The 23,869-nt window shown below is 49.1% G+C and overlaps 1 protein-coding gene across 1 annotated transcript; it reads left to right on the top strand.

The window, feature by feature from the left end:
- The first annotated feature begins 856 nt into the window (after positions 1-856).
- Positions 857-22,613, top strand: LOC114607973 (sacsin-like). The gene is made up of 8 exons (XM_028751668.2): positions 857-1,053; positions 4,194-4,224; positions 6,494-6,581; positions 7,127-7,238; positions 8,188-8,334; positions 8,749-10,183; positions 10,665-10,753; positions 11,760-22,613. The coding sequence occupies exons 2-8, from the start codon at positions 4,202-4,204 to the stop codon at positions 22,559-22,561; spliced, it is 12,696 nt and encodes a 4,231-aa protein (XP_028607501.2). The 5' UTR covers positions 857-1,053; positions 4,194-4,201; the 3' UTR covers positions 22,562-22,613.
- The last annotated feature ends 1,256 nt before the right edge of the window (positions 22,614-23,869 follow it).

Below are 23,869 nucleotides of genomic sequence, written 5' to 3'. Positions count from 1 at the left end.
GATGTACACGCAATCATCTCCATTGATTTTCAGACATGCATCCAAACATCTATCGACCAACTCAAATGGCACAACAGAAATAAACAAGTGAAATACAGATCCAAACAGAAAAGGCATCAGTACGCCTCATATTATCTGCTATGATAGCGAGTATCAAACCCAATGGCTTGGTTGTGCTTCTTTGGAAGAGAACAGGGGTACGTGAGAATCAGTATTAAGAGTTGATAGGGACCTCAAAGTCCACCCTACTGCAGACAGCTTTACACCACTTTTAATAGTTATTGCGTCCCCTAATCCTGGGAACTGTATTTTTCCTCCTCCAGAGCTACAATTTCCAGCACCTCTTACAAACTATGGTTCCCAGGATTCTTTGTAGAAGAAGGCATATGATTTCAATGCACCGTATGTGCCAAAGTAACCCAAAGACTCGGGCTACAATCCTAACACCAGTTTGTCTGGCAGTAAGCTCTGTTGAATTCAGGGGGACTTCCTTGTGAGAGCTGCCGCTATAGTTACTACGCACTTTCGCTGAGGCAGCGGGGGAGGCATTTCCATATCTGTCTCTCTGGAGCCAGCCGTAACTTAGGGATCGTAGATCACAAGGATCCTAGAATCGAAAAGTCGGAAGGGACCCCAAAGGGTCATCTAGCCCAACCCCCTTGCAAGACAGGAATCCTGCCAACTACAGCTGTCTCTGGGTGGGCTCGATCTTGGACACTCCCGTCTGTAGTGTATCAGATACAGACTCTTTCACCTTTCAGCCTTTGGGGCTGAAGGCCCACCGTCTTTGCCCCACATCCCCCTCTAAAAGTGCCCGTCCCACTCCTCAGCTCCGAGACATTCCCCGCCTCTTTCCCAAACGGAGCGAAATTGCTTTCGGTTTCCATTTCGCCGGAATCGAAAGCGACTGGCATCTTTAAAGCGCAGCCGCCGCTGCTTCCCCGGGCATCCGCCTTGAGGCGAGGTAGGGCGGCGGACCTTTTTTGCTCTTTAGTCATCGTCGGCCGGGAAGCTGCGCGGGGATCTTCGCACCTGCATCTTCCGAGAGACGCGGTGAGTAATAACAGACAGCAGGTGATGGGGACCGATTCAGCAGGACTCCTGGGTTCTTTGGGAGGAGTAACGGGGTTTAAACAGGCTTAGAAGAAGTACGAGCGTCTCTGGAAACACAGCGAAATGCTCTGATCCTAAACACATTTGCTTAGTTAATACAGACACTTCTAAGCCCACCTTTCTTTCAAAGAGCGCAAGGTGCCTCTTTCGCATTTTATCCTCCCAACAGGCCAGGCTGAGAGATTGGCGTCTGTGAGCCATCGCTTTTGAGGTTTTCCTCACCTAGCAAATTCCCCGCAGAAGCAAAAAGCTAATACTTCGGGGGGGGGGGGGGAGAAAAATATATAGCTCAGCCTTGTTCCTATCGCGCTAATTTCTACTTGCAGGGAACCTGCCTTTTCTTTTTATAAAACTTGGAGGGAAAGTTAAAACGTGTTCCCTGCCTTGTCGACTAAAATGGTGCAGTGCTGGGCTCTTAGACCTCGTTCTCCTAGTGTAGACTTGGCTTATGTGCAGTAGAAGTACAGTACAAATATGGCTATAATCTAAAATGTACAGCGTGAAATTATCACCGTTTTTCATTCTGGGGAACCTCCTGCCTCTAGTTGGCCCGGCTGGCAGGCATTCAAAAGGCGAAACTTTCCCTACTGTCTGGATGCAGTGATAATCAGGGAAGGCCTTGTCACTTGAATGAATTTCGTTTCCCTGCATATAGCAATTAAAAGAAAGGCTGAAGAATGTGAGGTGGCAAGTGAGCAGCCCCACTGTTCTGGTACCCAAGCAATTCCTATAAAACTGCAGTTGGGAATCTACAGATGTAAACCCCTTCCCTTTTGCTTTCTTGACACTCACCCCCAGACACCATCTGGGCTCTGCATCCTCTTCCATTGTTTTTGGCTGGCTTGGAAGGTGTCCTTGAACATTTTTGATAATGCCTTTTGTTTGCATAGATGTATAAGTTTGTGCCCATCTAGAAACCTCTAGTGTTGAGTTTACTGGGATGTTTTCTTCTTGATGAGGGTAAGAGGCACACCCATTTCTCTGTCCACTTTTTGCTTCTTGCCATGCCCACAATGTGGACTTTGGGCTGAAAAAAAGGTTTCAGTCAGAGCACATCCTCTCTTATCAACTCTTGTTAGGAAACACAAAAATTTCTCCGGAAATGATGATTCTGCAATAGTTGTAACAGATCATGTGCTTCCATTGTGTTCTGGCTCTGCAAATGTGTTGTTTGTTATGTGCTTGGCTGTCTTGATGGCTGAAAAGGAGTGAACCAAATAACCTCAGTGGCCTGTGATGACCAGGGGATGTGTCTCTTCCCCTTAACGTGTTTGTGATCCATTCTTCCAAAGTGCTCCCTTTAAAATTAGGAGAGCTGAACAAGTTTGCAGTTGGGTCTGTAGTTTGAAATGATGCAGGGATATTTGATAAATTATTAGTAGGGTCCACTCTGCTAGGTTATGCAAAATGCAGCTGGACTGAGAAACACGAGAAAAGACAGGAATATTAGGAGGTGAATAGTGGAAAGTCTTGGGAGGAAAGTTCCCATACAATAATACTTCAGTATAATTTAGGGAAACATCACTTCAAAATACGCAGAAGTGATTTTTAACACCTTTTAGGTTGTAACAATTAAAAAAAAAATTAAAAAGTTCTGCTGGAGGGGCTGTTGGGGAGTTGGATCTTATATGTGGTGGGATTGTATGTTGCCAAATTTTGGGGAAAGATTTTTAATGAAACCTCAACAGTAATTGTCACCGGGGTGGGGGGGGCAGGGAAGGGATTCTGATTACAGGGGGAAATCAGAAAAGCTTACATAAACAAGTTCTTGGTGGAGCTCCAAGAATCTCAGTGGCGAGATTTGGAGGGGGAGGGACTTACAAGAGTTAAACACAGCAAAATAGTACAACACCACATGGGAAATCATGTTAATTGACGTATTGCTAAGGATACGTTTGGCCGAGGGTAAAAAAAAAAGAGAGATTTTTGGTGGCCTTTTATTACGTACACAAGAAAGGTGGTATGAAACCTATGCCACTGGTCTTTAGAAATATCAGGATTATGTAACTTTTATTTGTTCAAAGGCAACATACTCTCAGGAAAAGAACAGTGCAGGCTTGATTCTTTGTATACACTGTCTAGTTTATTTTTTGTAGGTTTATTTTATTTTGTAATCTTTGGAATGTTTTTGGTGTCAAAGGTTTTAATTTAATAAACAATAACTATAATAAATAGTAAAAAGGTTGTATGCCTGCATAAGAAAATGAATAAAAGATGAACTGACCCTTAACCAACTACAGTTTCCAGGAATTTTGGGGGGAAGCCATGACTGTTAAAATAGTATAATAGTGGTTTAAATGTATATCTGGCAAAATAGTGGTTTAAATAAATATCGGCCACCTTTCCTGTCCACCTCATGGAATTGTTGCACAGTCTACTGGCTACAAAAGCACATTCCAGATCACAAGTCAATCACAAGTAAGCTTACGTAAGCTCACTTAAATGAGTTGGCCTCAATGGCTTAAAAGGACTTACATAATTTTAAAATGTGTTGTGGGGGGTTATTGGGTTTTGTTTTGATTTTGATTATGTACTTTGTGTTTTTATATTGTGATTTTATCCTGTGAACTGCCCTGAGACCTGCAGGTACAGAGCGGCATACAAATTTTATGTTACAGTAATAATAATTTAGTAAACGTGTTTTGGATCGGAAGCGGAGGACAGAGAAAGATGCCACACTGCTTGTGGCAGGCTTGGACTGTTTGCTTTTGCCTTTGGTAACTGAAATCACATCCTTACCATACATTTAAAGCACCTGGTTTTCCCCAAAGAATCCTGGGAACTGTAGTTTCTTCCTCACATAAACTACAGTTTCCAGCACACATAACAAACTGCAGCCTGGCAGGGTTTTCTATTGTTCCAAAATCCCTTTGATGAGAGATGACTGGGGGGGGGGGTGTTTGTAACATCATGGTAAGTGATTCCTCTTGTCTGTTTTGTTAAAAACTGTCCATTTACGGAAGGAACAATAGTTTATGAGCTCTTTTTTTGTCCAGTGGGGGCCAATGTGCAAATTGTATTGGTGAGATTATACACTCCATTTTTTTCCTCATTCTGCATTTTTCTCCTCACTTTTGCAGGTATCAACATGTCTCAGGGGCCGAAGAAGAGGTAAGAAATGGTGTGTGTGTGTATCCATGGGATTTCTCATGGACAAAAAAATGCCAGTGAGACTGTGCTGGATGTGCTGATCCTAGAACTGTAGAGTTGAAAGGGACCTAAAGGGTCATCTAGTCCAACCCCCTGCCATGCAGGGATCTCAGCTAAGGCATCCATGACAGGTGGCCGTCCAACTCTGATTAAAAACCTCCAAGGAAGGAGACTCCACAACCTCCCAAGAGAGACTGTTCCAATGTCAAACAGCTCTTACCACCGGAAAGTTCTTCCTGATGTTTACTCAGAACCAAAACTATCTGGGATCTGATAACACCACTTGCTTAAAACATTGCTGACTCTTCCTCCAAGGAGCTCAGAGCTAGACCAAGTGTGTGAAGAACTGGCCCAAGGTCACCCAGTGAGCCCTGTGGCCCTGAGGGTTAGGCTGTGGGCAGCAGACTGGGGTGAGAGCTTGTAGTGAGAACCAAAAGTTAAATGAGGAGGCAGGATGAAGAAGCAAGTTAGGAACAAAAGGCTACAGACCTCTGGGTATAGGGTACAGTGGTACCTTGGGTTACATATGCTTCAGGTTACAGACTCCGCTAACCCAGAAATAGTACCTTGGGTTAAGAACTTTGCTTCAGGTTGAGAACAGAAATCGTGCTCCGGCAGCGCAGCAGCAGCAGGAGGCCCCATTAGCTAAAGTGGTGCTTCAGGTTAAGAACAGTTTCAGGTTAAGAAAGGACCTCCAGAACGAATTAAGTACTTAACCCGAGGTACCACTGAATAATAATAATAATACTCGAGGTGTCAGGGAGACAAGCCTTGAACAAGCTTACCTGGAACAAGAAGTTCACTTACAGTTTTTGCTGGCCAGTAGGATCCAATAACCAAGCTGGGTCAGTAGTGGCAGCCCAGGGTCCTTTGAATACTAAATTGTCCCGGCAGATGCCACAACAATGCAGTGTCACTCAGGAGGGAAACCTGCACACAGACCCAACAGCAGAGTGAGGATTTAAACTAGGAGTTAGGAACCTTTGGACCATGGGCCAGTTGCCTCCTTATTCTGTGTATAGTCTTTCTCATCCCTGCTAAACTTAGGGTTGCAAAGGCCTTCTATTGTAGCCAACAGTAAGCTTTTCCCCAAGCTCAATTGGGTTGTGTTGTTTTTAGGGTGGTGGGTTTGCAGCTGGGTCCAGAAGCGTGATTTTTTCTCTCCTCACTTGTAAACCCTCCACAATGTCTTTTCAAAGAAGTCTTCTTTTGCCATAATGTTTGTATGAGAAGGATGATCTTCGGGAAGAGTGCAGTTGGAGAGGGAAGGGTTAACCCATCTCTCTTCTCAGCTGAGATTTCCAGGAATCTCATCTCTTTCTCTCTCCTGGCAATTAGGCTTGCTAAAAGTTAGAAGGCTTTTTTCAACCCCAGTTGCTGTGCATGTTAATACATCTCTCTGTCTCTCTGTATATGCATGTGCACCTGTGTATGCTTGTATTATTGTGCATTTGGTGGCTACACACACGACTGGGAATGCGGCTCACAGAGGTGGAGCTAGCTGCTGCGGCACCAGAAGCTGCGCACATGTTGTGCACCCAGGGGGCAGGGCGAGTGTCCCGGGGGGGGCGCCGCCTGCGCCAAGCGTCCCAGGGGGCGAGACACCTAGGGGGGCAAAGCAAGCCACCCATGGCAGGTTGCTTCCTGGGCAGGGAGGGAGCCACGCCGCTTTGCCAGCAGCCTTCCTCCCTTCCCTCTTCCTTTTGACAGCTCAGGAGAGGCTCCCCCCCAAAGGAGGCGGGGGGGGGGGGCAATGGCGAGCTGATCATCCGCAACTCCCAAGCCTCCTTCGAGCTGTCAAAACGAAGGGGGAAGGGGGGAAGGCCGCTGGCAAGGCGGCGCAGCTCTGCCCCTTCCCCCGACAGCTTGGGATGTGCTTGGGAGTTGCGGGCGGGCAGTGTGCCGAACATCAACCCCCTCAGTGATGACACCTGGGGCGGACCGCCCCCACCAGCCCCCCTTCCTCCGCCCCTGGACTCTCAGGCCAAAAAAAATTCCCTACTCCAGACTGAAATCTAGGAGTGGCTGGTGTGGGCAACCCCTCTTGCTACACCATTGCTACAGTTTACTTGGGCAGTGCAAGGGTTGGGCAGGTCGGCAGTGAGGTCAAGGTTGCCCAGGAGCACCACCCCACCCCACAGCCTGGTCCTGCTTAGATTGAAGTCTCTCTGTTCATATACTCTATATATTCATATACTCTAACTACTGTAACCGCCTGCCTTTCTTTCAGGAAGGGCTTTCGACAAAAATCACCTCCTGTCCTCAAATACTTGCAGGGTATCCTCCGCAAGTACCCAGATGGGGGTCAGATCTTAAAAGTAAGTTTTTTAAGCATTGGGCCTGGGCTTTTTGCATTTGCCGTTTTTGAGAGCGAAGCCATTTCACATGGACTGCATTTTAAGTAGGGCTTGAACAACTTGCGTGTTCACAGAGAGGAGGCAGCCAAACACCCGGATTTTGGGGGAAGAGAAGTAAGACTGCAAGTTTAGAGCAGGAAGCTGTTCTGGAGCGCAGGCCCAAAGGACGGCTTGTGGGAGTGGCTGGGTGCAGGGGTACCAAAGAAGGATGTCAAAAACATCAGAATGGCCAGTTCTAGTGCAATATTAAAGAAGGTGCAGATTTGCAGCAAAGAAGCCTGCCAGGTCTCCCAGCCTTTACAGATGCGGGACAGACACAGCAGCAAGGAGATGGCTTGCCCTCCCTTTTCTAAATAGGTAAAGTTTGAAAGGGGTGATATTGACGACCCCTGTATATGTCTAGCAGTTTATGGAATGTGGGGCTGGCATCCATGTAGCAATTTCCACAGTTGTGTCTGTGTTGACCCCTGGCATTTATTCCTACTCTCATTCTCTTCTTCCTCAAGGAGCTGATCCAAAATGCAGATGATGCGGGGGCTGAAGAGGTGATCTTGCTCTATGATGCACGGAGTTTTGGAACCCAGAGCCTTTTCTCAGAGGGGCTGGCAAGCACCCAAGGTATGGATTAGACAGCTCCCAATGGCGGGTGCTCTGGGGGCCCCAGCAAAGAAATCACAATGTATCCTATAGGGAGGAGGTTGGCTGGATGAAATTCATAATAATTTTTCAGGGATGCTTTCAAGGGCCAAAGGCTTCCTTTTTAGCAGTCAGTAACCAAGGCTCCTCTAAGTTCTCCTTATATTGACACCAGAATGATTCTTTGTGCCTGGGAATGCAGCAGGGAACTTCCTCTACTTTGGGGCCATTTCGTCCCACAATGCAAACAAGGAAAGCTGCCATGATGTAGTGTCCTTCCAGGTGCCTTGTGGGAGGGAAATATGGCTGGCCCACTGTACAGTAGTTCCCCACATTCTCATTTCTGTGCTACAATATCCATTTTGGGACATTTGGCCTTATATGCTCTCACAGTGACTGTTAAAGTCGTATAAATGTGCTTTAAACAAATGATGTGAGTACCTGAGAGTGCACCTCCAGTATGTTCAATATATTGGCTCTATTCCAGTATCACATCATGGTTTGCAGAAAACTTAATCTAGAAAAGAGATGGGGGGTGGCGGCTGTGGCTCTTCAGATATAGTTGAACTCCAACTCCCATCAGTCCCAGTGATTATAGCCAATGGTCAGGGATGGTGGCAGGGCTCTCCAGCCCTTGTTTATAGGACCTGATCTGCTTCTGATAGCAATCAGGTTTATTAGCCTGCTCCCATCTCTCTGGTGCCACAGCCCTCTGGAGGTGGCTGTTACCACGGTTTGCTAAATTAGACAGGATCTCGTGCCACAAAATGTTCAATCATGATTTCTGTTTTGGTTTGCTGGCCGATCACAAACCCTAGTTTGCAATTCAGACATTGTGCCATGTCATATTTGGCTTGGGAGTGACACCGTGAATCGAACCATCATCAAGGCACTTGAGTAAAAATTGCATGACCACATTTCTCTTTTTCAGGCCCTGCACTTCTTGCCTATAACAACGGTCTATTCTCTGAGGCTGACTGGGAAGGGATCCAGAGTCCAGGCATCAGTCACAAGGAGGATGACCCTTCTACAGTTGGACGCTTTGGCTTGGGCTTCAATTCAGTTTACCATATCACAGGTGAGAAGTTCTGCCTGGCTCAATTTGGGAGATTGTCAGTCTTCAAAACGAGATGTCTTTGGGAGGAAGGCATAAGAATTATAGGGAAAAGGACTAGAAGACAGCTCAGGACCCCAAGACCTCAGGGACCACCTCTCTCTCCTCACATCGGCATACCTGGGCCCTGCAATCATCCTCAGAGACCTTTGTCTGTGTACTTCTTCTGAGGGGGAGGGAATGGGAGAATGGGCTTTCTCAACAGTGGCTCCCCATTTGTAGAATGCTCTCCCCAGCGAAATATGCCTAATGCCATCATTGAGATGGGGGAAATTGAGAGAGATAAAGATTAATTGAAATAGCATGAAGGGGGGAAAGGAACCAAGTCTGGGGCAACCACATTTTAATGGCTGAATTCCTTCCCTTCACTCTATTTAGATTTCCCATCTATACTTTCTGATGTATGTTTGGGGGTGCTGGACCCACAGCAGATGGCATTACATGACGGGGGTCAGCTCTGGGAGGTGAGTGAATGGGAAGAGGCATCCGACCAGTTCCAACCATTCTGGGCAGCACTGAAGTCTCTGGGCCAGCCTTGCCCAACTGCGGAGGGCCGCTTTCCAGGCACCCTGTTTCGCTTCCCGCTACGACAGAGTCCATCGAAGATCTCAGAAAATCTCTACAGTCCAGAACGGGTGCAGAAACTGCTGCTCTCGTTCGTGAATGATGCCCCCATTAGTTTGCTGTTCCTCAGGAACATCAAGAAACTGACGTTGGGTCTCATTGAGTCCGATGGTGCCATCCGTGAGATGCTGAAGGCTGAGGCCACCACTCGCCCATTTAATGGGTTGGGCATGAGCCAAGGTGTGCTGGAAGTTGCAGAATGCAGTAGTGGAAAGGCAAACCTTGTTGATGATGCTATGGGCACTAAACTGGACATGGGTGTCCACATCAAAACACTTACTCTATGTGGCACTGGGACTGGACAGGCCAGCAAGTGCAACTGGCTTGTGTTGTCTGCTGAAGCGAAAAAGGATGCCTTCCCAGAACTGTGGGATCTCGCAGTGAAGGTCAGCTCTAAGCCTGTGTTGTCCTTGGCTTACTGTTTGCAAGATAAGTGCATGGGACGCCTCAGCTGCGTCTTGCCGCTCCCGGCCACAGAGGAAAACACCACTGGATTGCCACTGCACATCAGTGCCCCCTTCCAGCTGACAGATGACCGAAGACACGTGCAGTGGTCTGAAGAGGGGTCCCAGGCGAGGGGAGCCGACGGTCAATGGAACCACTTGCTTATGGAGGAGATGTTGCCTGTTGCTTATTGCCAAATGGTACTGCTGGCATCTACCTGTCCGGACAACCCATATGGGGCATGGCCAGACCCAGACCAAAGCCAACAACTACGATACAAGCCTTTAGTGGTTCAGATATGCCAGACACTGATGGACATGAAACTCTTGGTACGAGTCGGGGATGGGGAACCTCGTTTGCTCCACCCCTGCAAAGCCGTGATCTTGCCAGAGATAGTGAGTGGTAAACCAGTAGAGAAGGCCCTGGAGAAGGCCCTCATTTTGGCAGAATCACCACTTGCTGCTGCTCCGCTCCATGTGCGCCGAGCTTTGGTGTGGGGTGCCAAAGGCAGGGCAGCGGTGCAAGAGGCCACACCGAAGTTTGTCAGGGAGACCCTGCAACAGACTACCAGTGTGTGGCATGGGATATCCTTGACAGAGAAACAGTTGCTGTTGGAGTACTTGGTTGGAGATGGGTGTTACCAGGAGCTGAAGAATCTGCCACTGCTGCCGACAGCCAATGGAAACTTTACCTGCTTTGGAGATTCTGGAGAGACGGTCTTCCTCGATAACCACAACTTCCCCAGGTGAGCAGTCTTACCACATATGATCCCCAGGGTAACCCGGCATTGTCCTTTTCGCCCTACCACAGTTAAATGTCCTCTCCCTATTAGATGTTCCAATTAATGGACTTACATAATGGTTAATGCACGCATGTGCACACGCACACATACACACCTTGCAAGGCAGTTCACAAATGTCTTCACTATGGCTCATTTCAGACACTGCACCAAACCAAGAGACAGAGGCCCTTATGCACTTTTTTCATGTGCATAGTTTGGCTCAGTGTCTCCCCTAGCGCCAGCCTGCACTTCTTTGAGACCCAGTTTTCACTCTGAGAAATACTGCCCTACAGGATAAAGAGGCCCATGCTGCATTTCTTTAGATTCCCTAAAATGGTTAGCCCCATAAATAAACCAGTGGCATTAACTGGGTGTTTGTCCCATAGTGCATCCCATTTCTTTGTCTTTCCTAACTGACTTTGGTTTCTTTCTGCCGATTTTGCAGGATCCTGTTGCCTGGCCTGGCTCACCGGTTCTTGCCCAAGGATCTAAACCCTGAGCTGCTGAAGCATCTGCAAACAATTGCAGAAAAGGGTGAGACTTTCAGTTTCCTGAGCGCACCATGATCAGCTTCTGGTGTTTTACGGGTTCCCCACCCTGGTGTTCTTAAGATGCTGTTAGACTACAACTCCTATTTTCACTAGCCATGCTAGACTTCAACTTCCTTCAGCCTCAGCCAGCATGGCCAACGGTCAGAGATTATGGGGATGGTAATCCACAGCATCCACAGGGCACCAGGCTGGCTGCCACCAGTGTAAATGTTCTACCATGTACAAACACATGCTTTTTACACACAGGCGCCATTTTCTCCTCCCAGCAACACTGTAAAATAGATTAGGTGGAAAGATAGTGAGCGTGACACCAAATAGCAGTAGAGTGGCTGTCTCCAAGTAAACAAATTAACTTCACAGCTAGTTTGGGCATTTTAACCCTTAAGCACAGGGTTGGGGAACATTTCCCCCCAGCCACCAGTAGAGATGGATCACTCTTGTCAAAGGTCTGATCTGATTGCTTGCAGTGGATTCCGCCACCCTTCCATCATTCTCTGTTGGGTCGTCCTCCACCACCTGCATGAAATTAGGGCAAGGGCTGAAGGTTGTCCCCCCTTTGCCTTAGTCTTATTTTCTAATCCAGGGGCAGGCAACATTTGGCCCTCTCGATGTTGATGAACTACAACTTTCACCAGCTCCCTTAATCATGGCCAATGGCCTGGGATGATGGGAGTTGTAGTTCAGCAATATCTGATGGGCCACAGTTTGCATCTGCCTGCTGTAATCACTACACCACACTGGTTTTTGGTACGCTGATCAGTTTCAGGCTCACTTTGCTTCAGCAGTGCTCTAGCATCATTGTGATACCAAATCATTCACAGACCTATACATATTGGAGTTCAGTTGCATCCAAAGTACTTTTCAGTGCTGGGCATAGAAGTAGTGTATACATTGCCACTTTGCTCCCAACAGGAAATGCAAGTGCACACAAATGGTGGTTGCTGATTTCTCTCTCTCTCTCTCTCTCTCTCTCTCTCTCTCATATTCAGGGTTATTCAGGAACTTTGTCTCCATGGATCAAAATGTCATTGAGCAGAACCTTCGTGAATCTCTCCCTAAGGACTGGGTCAGCAGCAACCCTGCTCCTGTATCTTGGTGCCCAAAGGAGTACCCAAAACAGCCCCCGCTTGAGTGGCTTTCTGCTTTCTGGAGTTTCCTGAGTCGCCATGCTCCCTCCCTGGCACCCTTCAAGGGATGCCCCCTGATACCGCTGACTCCTCTACAGAACTCCCACAGTGGAATCCAATTGGCACGGCTGCTGCCTCAGCCTACTCTGCTGTTCCAGAGCCACGAGGGGCGTTGTCTGCCGGACGAAGTGGCTGGCATTCTGGAGAGACTGGGATGCACTGTGGTCCGGAGCTGGCAGCCAGAATGGTGCCACCGCCAGCTGAGAGAGTACGTCCTAGAACCCACGGCTGGGAGTGTCTTGCAGGTCTTTGCCCATTTAGGGGTGGCATCCGTGGCTGGTCGCGTTGCATCTCTGCCCACCTGCCAGATCAAGAGCCTGAGTGCTTTTTTCTCCACGGCTGTGTCGCTTTCCCCCAAAGAAGCCGAAGTCCTAACTGAGTTGCCGCTCTTCTTCAAGATGCCCTCCCTCCTTCCACCCACCAGGTCTGGCTTGGTGCCAGCCCAGCACCACCTGGCTTTAGAGAAGAACTTGGTTCCACCAGTGCCCTCGGATCTGCTAACTCCAGAGCCTGTACTGTTGTGTCATAATGAAGCTGAACGCCACCTGCTCTTGCTAATCGGGCAGAAGCTCCTGGGGACGCCAGATCTGTGCCTGCTGTGCATCAAGGCGATGATGCAGGGGGCATATGCCAGTTGGGCACAGGAAGCCAAGCGGCTCATGCTGTGGGTGCTGCACAATGGGGACTCCCTCTTCAGCCAGACCCGAGAGCTGCAAACTTTGTGTCGTGAGCTGCCATTCCTGGATTGCGGATCAGGAAGGTTGGCCAGGCCCAGTGATCTCTATGATCCAGAGAATCGCACTTTGCAGGACTTATTGGGACCTTGCCGCTTCCCCACAGGGCCCTTCCGGGAGCCAGCAGCACTGCGAACCCTTCGTGTTCTGGGCCTGAAATCTGATCTCAGTGCTGTCTGTCCAGCAGATGCATTGATGGCTGCGGAGGAAGTTGGTCAACTGCAAGAGGCTGCAGATGCCAGTGCCAAATCACGGGCACTCATCCGGGTCTGCAATGAGACTCCTCTACTCTCACGCTTCTCCTCGCAGGAGCTGAAGCTGCTGCGGTCCCTGCCTTGGGTGCCTGCCACCAACGCTTCCACATTGGCGGCAGCTGGAGATTTCTTGGCACCTGAACTGCTTCGCTCAGAGAGGTACGCTGCTCTTGTCGGGCTGGTCATGGGACTGACTAATGCTTTTCAGCCAGAAGCTGCAAAAGAACTGGGTCTGGAGAACGCTCCTCCACCAGAGAAAGTGATGGAGAATCTAGCTGCCTTGGCACAGGGATGTCACCCTGAGGAGGCCTTTGTGTTAACTACAAAGCTGCACAGCATCTATCGGCACATGCAACAGCACCTGAGGGACTTCCAGAAGCCACCTGTGGGACCTATGGTGTGGAATGGGACTGGCTTCTCATTGGCTGCAGATGTGGTGCTGGCCTACCCTGATGGCTTAGACCTTACAGCCCTGATTTCACGAGTGCCTCTGGACTTCCAAGGTTACAGCCAGCTGTTTGCAGCATGGGGGGTCCATAAGTTACCAAAAGAGGAGGAAGTGTGCCAAGCAATGCAGAAGTTGGCAGATCAAATCAATGCCCGACCACAAGGCGGCATGCATGCTGAACTGCTCCTCGTGATAGCTGTCCTGGACTGGCTGTGCGCTCGTGGCTACCATGGAGAAAGGGAAATGCCAGTGCCTGTGCGGATTCAAGGACTGTCCGGTTTTGTTCTACGCCCGGCCAGTTTTGTGCTGTACTGTGACATGGATCGGGCACACCTTGCTGAGCTGGATGGCGACCCACCTACTTTGGTGCATGAATCTGTTTCCTCTGCCACTGCTACCTTCCATGGTGTGGAAATGCTAAGCACACGGTTTTCAGGCTTGGAAGTGTTGGAGGCTCAGGCGTGGGGTCCTTCGGAGCCAATCACCCTCCGGATCCGTAACATCCTTCGTGAATACAGCCAGGATGCAGATGTGTTCCTGGAACTGCTGCAAAATGCTGAGGATGCTGGCGCCCAAACTTGCCGCTTCCTAGTCGATCTCCGTGAGCATAACGGTACCACTGAAGGACTCCTGGACCCGGGCATGGCTGCCTGCCAGGGCCCCGCACTTTGGGCCCAGAATGATGCATTCTTCACCGAGACAGATTTCTCCAACATCATCCGTCTAGGTGCAGCTACCAAGGAACGGCAGGATGACAAGATTGGTCGCTTTGGGCTGGGCTTCTGCACTGTCTACCACATCACTGATGTGCCCTCTCTTCTCAGTGGCCACACCATGCTCATCTTTGACCCAAACATCACCCACCTTCGGAAGCATATCCGTAATTCAGGCCAACCAGGCATGCGTCTCACATTGAACCGAAAAGTCGCCGCTGGATTTCCTGAACAATTTCGACCGTTCAGAGGAATCTTTGGCTGTCAACCTGGAGATGATTACCAAGGCACGCTCCTCCGCCTGCCCTTCCGCACTGAGGAGGAGGCAGAGGACTCTCAGATCTGCTGTGATCCGTTTGGACCCAGTCGAATCAAATCCTTGCAAATTGGTTTCCGGGAGATGTACAAGTATCTGCTGATCTTCCTGAGAAAAGTGCAGGAGGTGTCACTGACCCACCTTCCTCATGGTTCCAGTTCCCCAGAAACCAACCAGCCATTAGCCACAGTGAGCAGGAAAGCACTTGTCAGGATGGGTACGTCCACTATTGTGCAGTTGACAGCAACATGGAAGTCGAGTGTGGTCACCAGCCATTACCTGCTACACTCCTGCTCTGCTCAAGGAGAAGCCCTTCAGGTCTTCAAACAGGGAAAAGAAAAGGATGTCCATTTCTCGCCTCCTGTTGCTAGCGTTGCTTTGCCCCTCCGCCCTGCCACTGCTGCTGGAAAATGGGTTCCAGATGTAGATGGTTTTAAGGGCCGTGCCTTCTGCTTTCTACCTCTTCCTATTGAAACTGGACTCCCGTTGCATCTCACGGCAGTCTTTGCTGTGCAGAGTAATCGCAAAGGACTCTGGGAAGCTACTGAGAAGGGGAAATGGAACAAGGCGCTCTTACGGGATTCCGTGCTGGGTGCCTGGCTTGGAGCACTGTCCCTGCTCCGGGACATGTACGAGGAAGGATTGCTGGAGGACTATGAGTACCATGCTTTCTGGCCTGACGTGCGCAGTGCCAAGCACCCATTCAGTGAAACAGTCAAGGCCTTCTACCAAGCCTTAGTCAATGGTGTTGATGGGGAACAGCCAGTTCTCTTTTCTGATGGACAGCGATGGTGCCCAGCCCGGGATGCCTGTTTCCTCAATTCTGACAGTACCTGTCAGGAGCATCTGGAACCTATAGCTTTCAGGGTCTTCTCTTTACTTTTGCCAGAGCCAAAGATGGCGGTGTCAGTTCCAGATTGGGTGAAGATGAACTTAAGAGATTGCATCCAGGAGGACGTCCTGTTGCCAAACACCTACAATTGGGCACGATTCCTCTGTGAGCTTGTTTTGCCCAATCTTGCTCAGCTGGCAGTGCCTGATCGTGATGTCCTCATTCTTCGTGCTCTGGATATGAATGATGCTGGCGTGAATAAGATCTTGACATCCTGGCCTTGCATTCCAACTGTCCCCAATAGTTTGCTGAGAAACATTAAAGAACTTGTACACCCAAGGGGCTGCGCTGCACCTCTCTACGCTCCTGAAGATGGCCGTTTCCCCACGGGCACAGGGTTTCTGGAACCAGAGAGGCTGTTGCGCTTGGAGCATCTTGGCATGGCCAAAGATTGTGTAGAAATGGAGGAACTGATAGCCCGAGCCAGAACTGTGGCAGCCTTGTGGAGTCATGACCCAGTCAAGGCCTGCCAGCGTGCCCGCTGCATCCTAGAGCTCCTTGAGGACCACCTGCAGGAAAGCTACAGCAACACTACCCAGGTTACTTTCAGAGACATTCCCTTCTTGCCAGCAGTACTACCTGCTAACCAACGCAAACTCTGCTGCCCCAAAGAGGTTTACTGCCATAAGCTGCACCCCCTGGTAGGCTTGACTGAGCCTGTCCTGGACAAGACAGCCCTTGGTAAAGGCTTGAAGCTCTCCATGGAGCTAAAGGAATTCCTAGGACTGAATCATCAGCCACCAATATCTACAGTGCTGATGCAACTGGAGGAAGCATCATGTAGTTCCAATGCCCTGTCCAGAATGGAGCTGGGAAACATAGCACAAACCTGCTATGCGTTCCTGAATGAAATAGTGCAGATGAACCCTCTGTCCAAGGTGGAGGTGTCCCAAAGGGCAAGGACATTCCCCTTTGTTTTCATGGACACTGGCTTTGTGTCAGTGTGCAGTGTGGCCCATTGCCTGTTCTTTGATGCTGCTCCATATCTCTTCCAGCTGCCTCAGGAGTACCAGAAGCAAAAGATGCTGTGGGAGTGTGTTGGGTTGCCTGCGACTTTCAAAGTGAAGGACTATGCCACTGTGTTGCAGACTTTGGCCAAGGAGGGAGCTGGACAGTCTCTTTCCAAAGGGCATCTGGACCTAGTTGTCAGGTTGATCACTGTAGGGCTGGCCGAGGCCCTGCCAGAGGGTCAACAGTTGAGTCCTTATGAAGCCCAGAGTGTATTTTTCCCAGACAAACACAAAGTCCTTCGACCATTGCCGAAGCTCCTCTTTGATGACACACCATGGCTTCCGCATGAGAAAGGGACCCTGCTCTGTCATGCCATGATCCCACGGGAAATTGCTATGCGCTGTGGCATTCAGACCACAAAAGGTCGTGTCTTGTCACGCCAGCGGATTCAGGGTCTCTCTTCCTGGGCCACAGATTTTGGAGCCAAGGAAGAAATCTGTACCCGGCTGGCCAACATCCTCCGTGAGTACTCCTCTTCACAGGATGTGCTAAAGGAGCTGCTGCAGAATGCAGACGATGCTGGTGCAAATCTTGTCCACTTTGTCTGGGATCGGCGACAGCACCCGACTGATCGCGTCTTCAGCAAGGAGTGGAATGAACTTCAAGGCCCGGCACTTTGCATCTACAATGACCGCACCTTCCAGAGGTGTGACATAGAAGGGATCCAGCGCTTGGGCTCTGGTGCCAAAGGTGGGAGGAGAGATGCTACCGGCAAATATGGACTAGGTTTCAATACAGTTTATCACTTGACTGACTGCCCTGCCTTTGTGACGGGGGACAGTGCTCTGTGCGTCTTTGACCCCATGTTGCACTACCTCCCTGATTCTGATGAGATCTCACCTGGTAGAATGTACAACCTTGCTAAAGAAGTCAAAGACACCATCCGTGATGTTTATAATACCTTTTTACCTGATGTGTTTAACTTGGAACAAGGCACAGTTTTCCGGTTACCCTTACGTACTCCTGATGGTGCAGCCTCATCCCGTATCTGCCAGAGCTCTGTGTCCGAGCAAGACATGAAGAAAATTGTGGTGGCTCTCATTGAAGAAGCCGACAGCCTTGTGATGTTCCTCAACCACGTTCGCTGCGTGGTCTTCTCTATAATAAGTGAGAGGGGAGGGACACTGAAGGAGGTGCTGCGGGTAGAGGCTGAAGGTGGTGAGCCTGAAAGACTGGAATACCAGAAGCGTCTCCAACAGGCTGCTGCAGCAGGTGGAATGGATGATGGCGAGCCAATGAGAGTCTTCTACAGAATGAAGGTGAAGAGTAGTATCTCCAATGTTTCCAGCAACTGGCTGGTAGGTAGGCAGATTGGGCTTGAGAGTGACAATACCGTGCAAAATATGGACTTGGCGTGTGGGGGTGTGGCAGCTTGTTTTGACGGACGGCTACCTGGTAGGGCCTTCTGCACACTGCCGCTTCTGGAAGAAACAGGCCTTCCCATCCACATCAATGGGAACTTTGCTGTGGACTCTGCTCGCCGTGGCTTGCGGAAGGATGATGGTGAAGGTGGTGCCAATACGTCCTGGAATAACTTGCTGCTGCAGTGTCTCATTGCCCCATTGTACTGCCATTTGCTTTATGAGCTGCGCCGGGCGCTGAATGATACAACACTGCAGTTCTACTCCCTGACTGAATGTGAGAAGTGGCTGGAATCAAACTATTTGCAGTATTTCCCATTTGTGACAAGGGATGTCCCCCCAGCATGGCAACAGCTGGTGACCCGTTTGTATGAACTGGCATACATGGAGCAGCTTCCCTTGGTCCCTGTGTACCAGAAGGAGATTAATTTCAAGTATAGAGTTAAGATGGAAGAAGTGAGTGTGCACTGGAGTGCACCCAGACTGGGCCACCCAACCAATGATCCCTATTTCCTGCCGTCTGAGATAAGTGAGGTTCTTGAGCTTACTCTTCAGAGTCTGGGCATGAATTTTGTCCCTGCCTTCCAACATTTGCAATTGGTATGCGACCATTTTGTCAAGGCAGGAGTTGATATCCTAACCCTCGATTCTCCTTCCCTCTGCTGCTTCCTCAAGAACCTGCCCAACTTTCTCCTGCCCTGCCCACTTCATCTGACACCTGTGAAGAATAGCCGTTACTGTTCTGCTCTCCTCGAGTTCTGCCTCAGTGAGCTTCTTCCTGATGACAAAAGCTGCCTGGAAGGTCTCCCTTTGCTGGTGACCCAAGATAACATGCTGAGGTGCTTCACTCAGCAGTGTCCTCCATACCATAGCAGTGTGCACAATCTTTTCCCACACCGTCAAGACTGTTTCTTTGCCTGCCAAATTGATAGAAAGGCCAGGCAGCTGTTAGTACAGATGGGGTTTCTAAAGGATTTTACACTCTCTGATTCTGTGGCCTTCGTTAAGGAGATGCTGTCTTTGGACAACAGGGTCAGTACTGATAAAGGCCGGGAATGGCTCCGTGAATTGTGGGCTTTCTTTGAGAACCAGATTTGCATGACTGGGAATTCAGACACGATGAAAAATATGTTTGCGGAGCTAGTTTCCCTCTTCAAAGGTTGTGCCATGCTCCCTGTGTGTTGTGGCTGCACTAAGTTCTTGGTTCCCCTTGAGTCCCTCAACACGATAATGCCTGGTCAAGCAGGTACTGTTACTGAAATTCTCTGCAAACTGGGCTTTTCCAAGTTGGACTCCTCTCTTTTGCCTCCAAAGCTCGCTGCACATTGCATTCTGCCATGTGTGTTGCAGATTGAGAATCCTACAGTAGTGCTCGAACAACTGGCAGCTCATCATGACCTGTGTTGGGATGCGCTCAAAGGGTGGGACTTTGAAGCGCTGTTGCAGTTCCTAAGCAGCCAACCGGAGACGCTGAAGAATGACCATGGATTGCTAAGCAAGTTGAAATCCTTGCCCGTGTTTAAAACACACCAAGGGAAGCACGTTTCGTTGTCTTCGTACGGGAATATCTACATCTTGGAGTCCAAGATTCCAAAGGAAACCAAGAAATTCCAGGAGCTTTATGAGGTAGATGAGAAGACTGTCCTGCTGAGTGATAGCTGGCTGAACCGAGATCTCAGTAAGAGCTTGAGTATTGGTGTAATGAATGATTTGCAGCAGTTTGTAAAGCAGCTTTTGCCTTGGCTGCCCCATCTCCTCGAAGCTCGTGTACTGGAGGCTGTGAGATTACTCCTCCTTATCAAGAGGCATTATCCTGAGGAATATGAGGCCGAGAAAAAGACAGTGGTGGCAACTTTCCAGTCTTTTGCCTTCATCCGGGACAAGCAAGGTGTGATGCGTCCTGTGTCCTACTTTTATGAGGAGAAAATGTGTTTCAAGGAGTTGAGAATGGATTCTCTGTTCGTGCCACGCAAATTCTATGACTCAGTGTGGCCAGAGAATATATGGGAGTTGAAAGAGTTCTTACTTGATGTGGGCTTGCGGCAAGAGATCTCTGAGGAAGACTTTCTAGTGTTGGCTAACCAAATTGCAAAAGAAGCATTGAGGGCTGGAAAACTGAAGGATGGTGCCCATGATCTTGATGAAAGGAGGAGAGCACTCTGGAGCTACTTGCTTTCCAGTGAAACCTTCTCAGAGGCCTTCCTGGAAACAGTGTCCAAGATCCGTTTCCTATTGCCAAAGAAGATCTCTGAAGATCTGTGTTGCCTTCACTCGCCATATGTGCCGTGTAATACTCCTGTGGCACCCCAAGGTTCCTTGTTAACTGCGAAAGCAGACCTGGTGTGGACTTCAGCGGTCATTCTGCCTTCTGTTCTATATGTTGGGGAAAATAAAGAAACCATCCTAAAACAACTGGGAGTGCTGCACACCTTGCCAGCCCATTTAGTCTTGGAGAATCTAAGAAACGTATGCCAGGCACCATGTGACACTCCGAAAGCTAGGAAAACTCGAGAGGATATCCTAAAGTCAGCTTATGGCTATTTGTCGCGACAGCAAACGTTAGAGACTGGCTGCTTAAAGGGATTCCCTGTGGTACTAGTGGATGGCGGTGAGGTAGCAGAGGCCCAAAATGTGGTGGTCTCATTAAAATACCCACAGGACTTCCGGCCGTATCTTTACAAGCTACCACCAAAGCTAGCGGTCTATATGGATGTCCTGGAGAAACTGGGAGTGGAAGATGAGGCAAGCATCCATCACTATGCCAGTGTTCTGGCCAGAATTCATGCAGAGACTGTAAGGCAGGCTACACTGCATGCCAACCTCACCAAAACAGTGCTCAGGGCCACTCAGTTCCTCTTCCAGCTATTAGATGAAGCAAAGGATCAAATGGATTTCTCAGAGCTGAAAGAACTGCATCTGCCTTGTGCTGATGGGAAGCTATATCCATCAAACAGCCTCATCTTTAGTTTATACAAGTATAGCCAGGAACCCCAGGACTTGCAGTGCAAATTTCGCTTTCTGATAGATCTCTCAATATGTGAGCTACCTTACGACAAGTATAAGCAGCAGAGGCTTCTGCATCGGCTGCCTGAAGCCTTGCGCCCCAAGAACTTGTCAGATATCACTGAAGAGCAGCTGGAAGAGTCCTCTCTGAAACTCTGTACCTATGGGGAACACTGTGAGTTCCAAAACTGGCTAGAAGAACTACTCATGTCTTGCGAGTTCCAGCATGCTCTGGTTGCACTGCTTAAATGGCAGGGTGGGACAAAAGTAGAGGAAGTGGAATGCATGTTTGAAGGACGCTTCTCACCGGAGCGGCTAGAAGTGGTTTGTTGTGAAAAAGTGTGCACAACCATGGTGCACAATTCGCAGAGTGTGGAAGGAACCCAGTGTGCCAGGACAGTGTATGTTGCAACAATGCCAGATGGCAAACTGCAGATTTACCTTGCACACCAGGAGAGCAAAGATGCACAGTGGGGTGTGGAGTTCTCTGTCAATTTAGCCACAGAGCTGAATAGGCTTTTAGGACAAAGATTTAGCTCGCAGGCCCTGATGGTCCTTGAGCAGATTTTGGTTCGCCAAAGGCCCAAGGAAATTGCTGAGGTGCTAGAGAAAAACAAAGTGCCCTTGCAGCTGCCAGCAAACCTAAATGCCTATATCCTGCCTTCTCCTGGAGAGGACATCCCTGAGGAATGGTATGACAGCCTGGACATGAGCATCCTCCATACCTTTCTGCCAGAAGATTACGTGGGTTACCTGGATTCTTCCAAGCCCAGAGAGCATTACCTCTACGCTGTGGTCCTTGAAGCCCTTGGGCCACGGCAGAGCGGTACTGGCCAAGTAGACACATACCTTGTTGACTTGGGAGGAGGGCGGCATGCAGAAGTCAGCGCCTATGACCTTTACCATTTCCGGAGGAATAACTCTGCATCTGATCTGAGTAAAGCTGTGGTCTTGGCAGAAGGCTCCCCTGGTGCTAGCAGCACTGCAAGACCACTTACAAGTGGCAGTTGGTACGAGAGGCCACTGAGTGAGATAAAGAAAGAAGTGGATGCCTGCTTGGCTGAAATTTGGAGCTTGTCAGAGGATGAGAGGAGGAAGGCTTTAAGAAGACTCTATCTGTGCTACCACCCAGATAAAAACATAGGTCAAGAGGATTCTGCCAATGAAATTTTCAAATACCTTAAAGACAAGATCAAGGAGATGGAGAACAATAGAACGCCCAGTGGCTCCAGAGGGGGACCCAAAAGTAGAGGTTCCTACAAGAGGAGCTCTGAATTTTGGGGTGAATGGGACCAGCAAGCTCATCAGCATCAAGAGAGGCGTACAGAATTCACCAGGCAAAGATGGGGTGGGGGTGGAGGAGGATGGGGTGGAGGAGGAGGAGGAGGCCACTGCAACTACAACTTCTGGTCCTTCCATCAGAGAGGGCCAAAGTATTCAAAGGATCAATCAAAACTTCACTGCTTGGAGGAGGCCAGGCGCTGGCTAAGGCAAGCCAAGTGTGATCTGAAGGCGGCAGCCAGTAGTGCTGGTCAGGGTAGCACTGAATGGCTGCTTTACAAGACTTACCGGGCAGTGGAGAAAGCCCTGACAGCAGTTGAATACTACCAGGGAGGTCGCTTTGACAGGAATCTGACTCTTCCAATGCTGGCTAGTAAGGTAGCTTCTTATGGACAGGAGTTGGAAAAGCTGCCTGATCAGATTGAGGAACTCCGGCAGCATGGCGTGGATGACAAGAGAACGCAGTATCCCAGCTACCACAATTCACCCACCATTCCCAATGAAGCTTTCCTTAGATACAAGGAGAAGGAGGTGCTGCTTTTAGCTGGAGATATCCTAAGCGTGGTGAAGAAGTGGATTGGCCTAGAATGAGAGTTGTGAGGATTTTTTTGTTTAAAGTCTTGACTGACAATATATAAACATGGGCATTCTTGTAGCTGAAACATTTGGGATCAAATATTATAAAATGGGAGTGGGGCCTGTTTAGAAAATTGATGTTTCTTCAAACAATTCCTAACTCACTCACACTGTATCATGTGAGAAAACAGGACTAGATAACCATTCTTGAACAGTGACACTTTGTGACCTGTCTTCTGATATACAGAAAAAATAAAGTTGCTTTGTTGAGAAATAATGAAGCTAAGTTATATGCTTACGTTGTACAAGCTGTGGCAGAGATGGGGAACCAATGACACACACCCCCCCAGTAGGAAGCTGCTGTATACAGAGTCAGACCGTTGGTCAGTGCAGCTCAGTACAGTCATGCCTTGGATCCCAAACACCTTGCAAGTCGAACGTTTCAGCTCCTGAACGCCACAAACCCAGTAATGAGTGTTCCGGTTTGCAAACATTATTTGGAACCCGAACGTCTGATGCGACTTCCGCGGCTTACAATTAGCTGCAGGAGCCAAGATTCTGCAGGGGTCAGAAACTGCATTTGTAAAATGCAGTACCTTTTCAGGGCTCAATTTAAATATCAATATGGAATCATCACTTAACACAACCACTATTTACTTTTATTAATGAATTCCTACCCCACTTTGTAAAAACAAAACCCTAAGTCCACAAGGCTACACTACTCAAAACCAACATAGTACAAAATACAATGAAAATTCAACCTTTCAAAAGTAAAAATAACAATACAGTCAAACCTCGTTCTGTGTCCGCTTTGGCGAACGTCCGCGGCAAGCCTGGAAGTACCAGAACAGGTTACTTCCGGGTTTGCGGCTCGCGCAGAAGCTCTAAATCGCACCGTGCATGTGCAGATGCGGCGCTTCGACGTGCATCATTTTCAGGTTGTGGCGGGGCCTCCAGAACAGATCCCTGCCGTAACCCAAGGTTCCTCTGTACAACCAACAGCAGTTAAAAAATAAAAAAAGTTTTTAGGCAGATCACACAATAAAATGCTGAGTAGGAGTACATTAAAGGTAAAGGGACCCCTGACCATTAGGTCCATTCGTGACAGACTGGGGTTGCGGTGCTCATCTCGCTTTATTGGCCGAGGGAGCCGGTGTCTGGCGAACCAGAGCAGTGCACGGAAACGCCGTTTACCTTCCCGCCGGTGCGGTACCTATTTATCTATTTGCACTTTGACATGCTTTCAAACTGCTAGGTTGGCAGGAGCAGGGACCGAGCAACGGGAGCTCACCCTACTTGCACTTTGACGTGCTTTCAATCCGC

The sequence above is a fragment of the Podarcis muralis genome, chromosome 13, assembly GCF_964188315.1.
Source record: "Podarcis muralis chromosome 13, rPodMur119.hap1.1, whole genome shotgun sequence".
NCBI classification, from domain to species: Eukaryota; Metazoa; Chordata; class Lepidosauria; order Squamata; family Lacertidae; genus Podarcis; species Podarcis muralis.
This window is presented reverse-complemented; position numbering and strand designations above follow the sequence as displayed.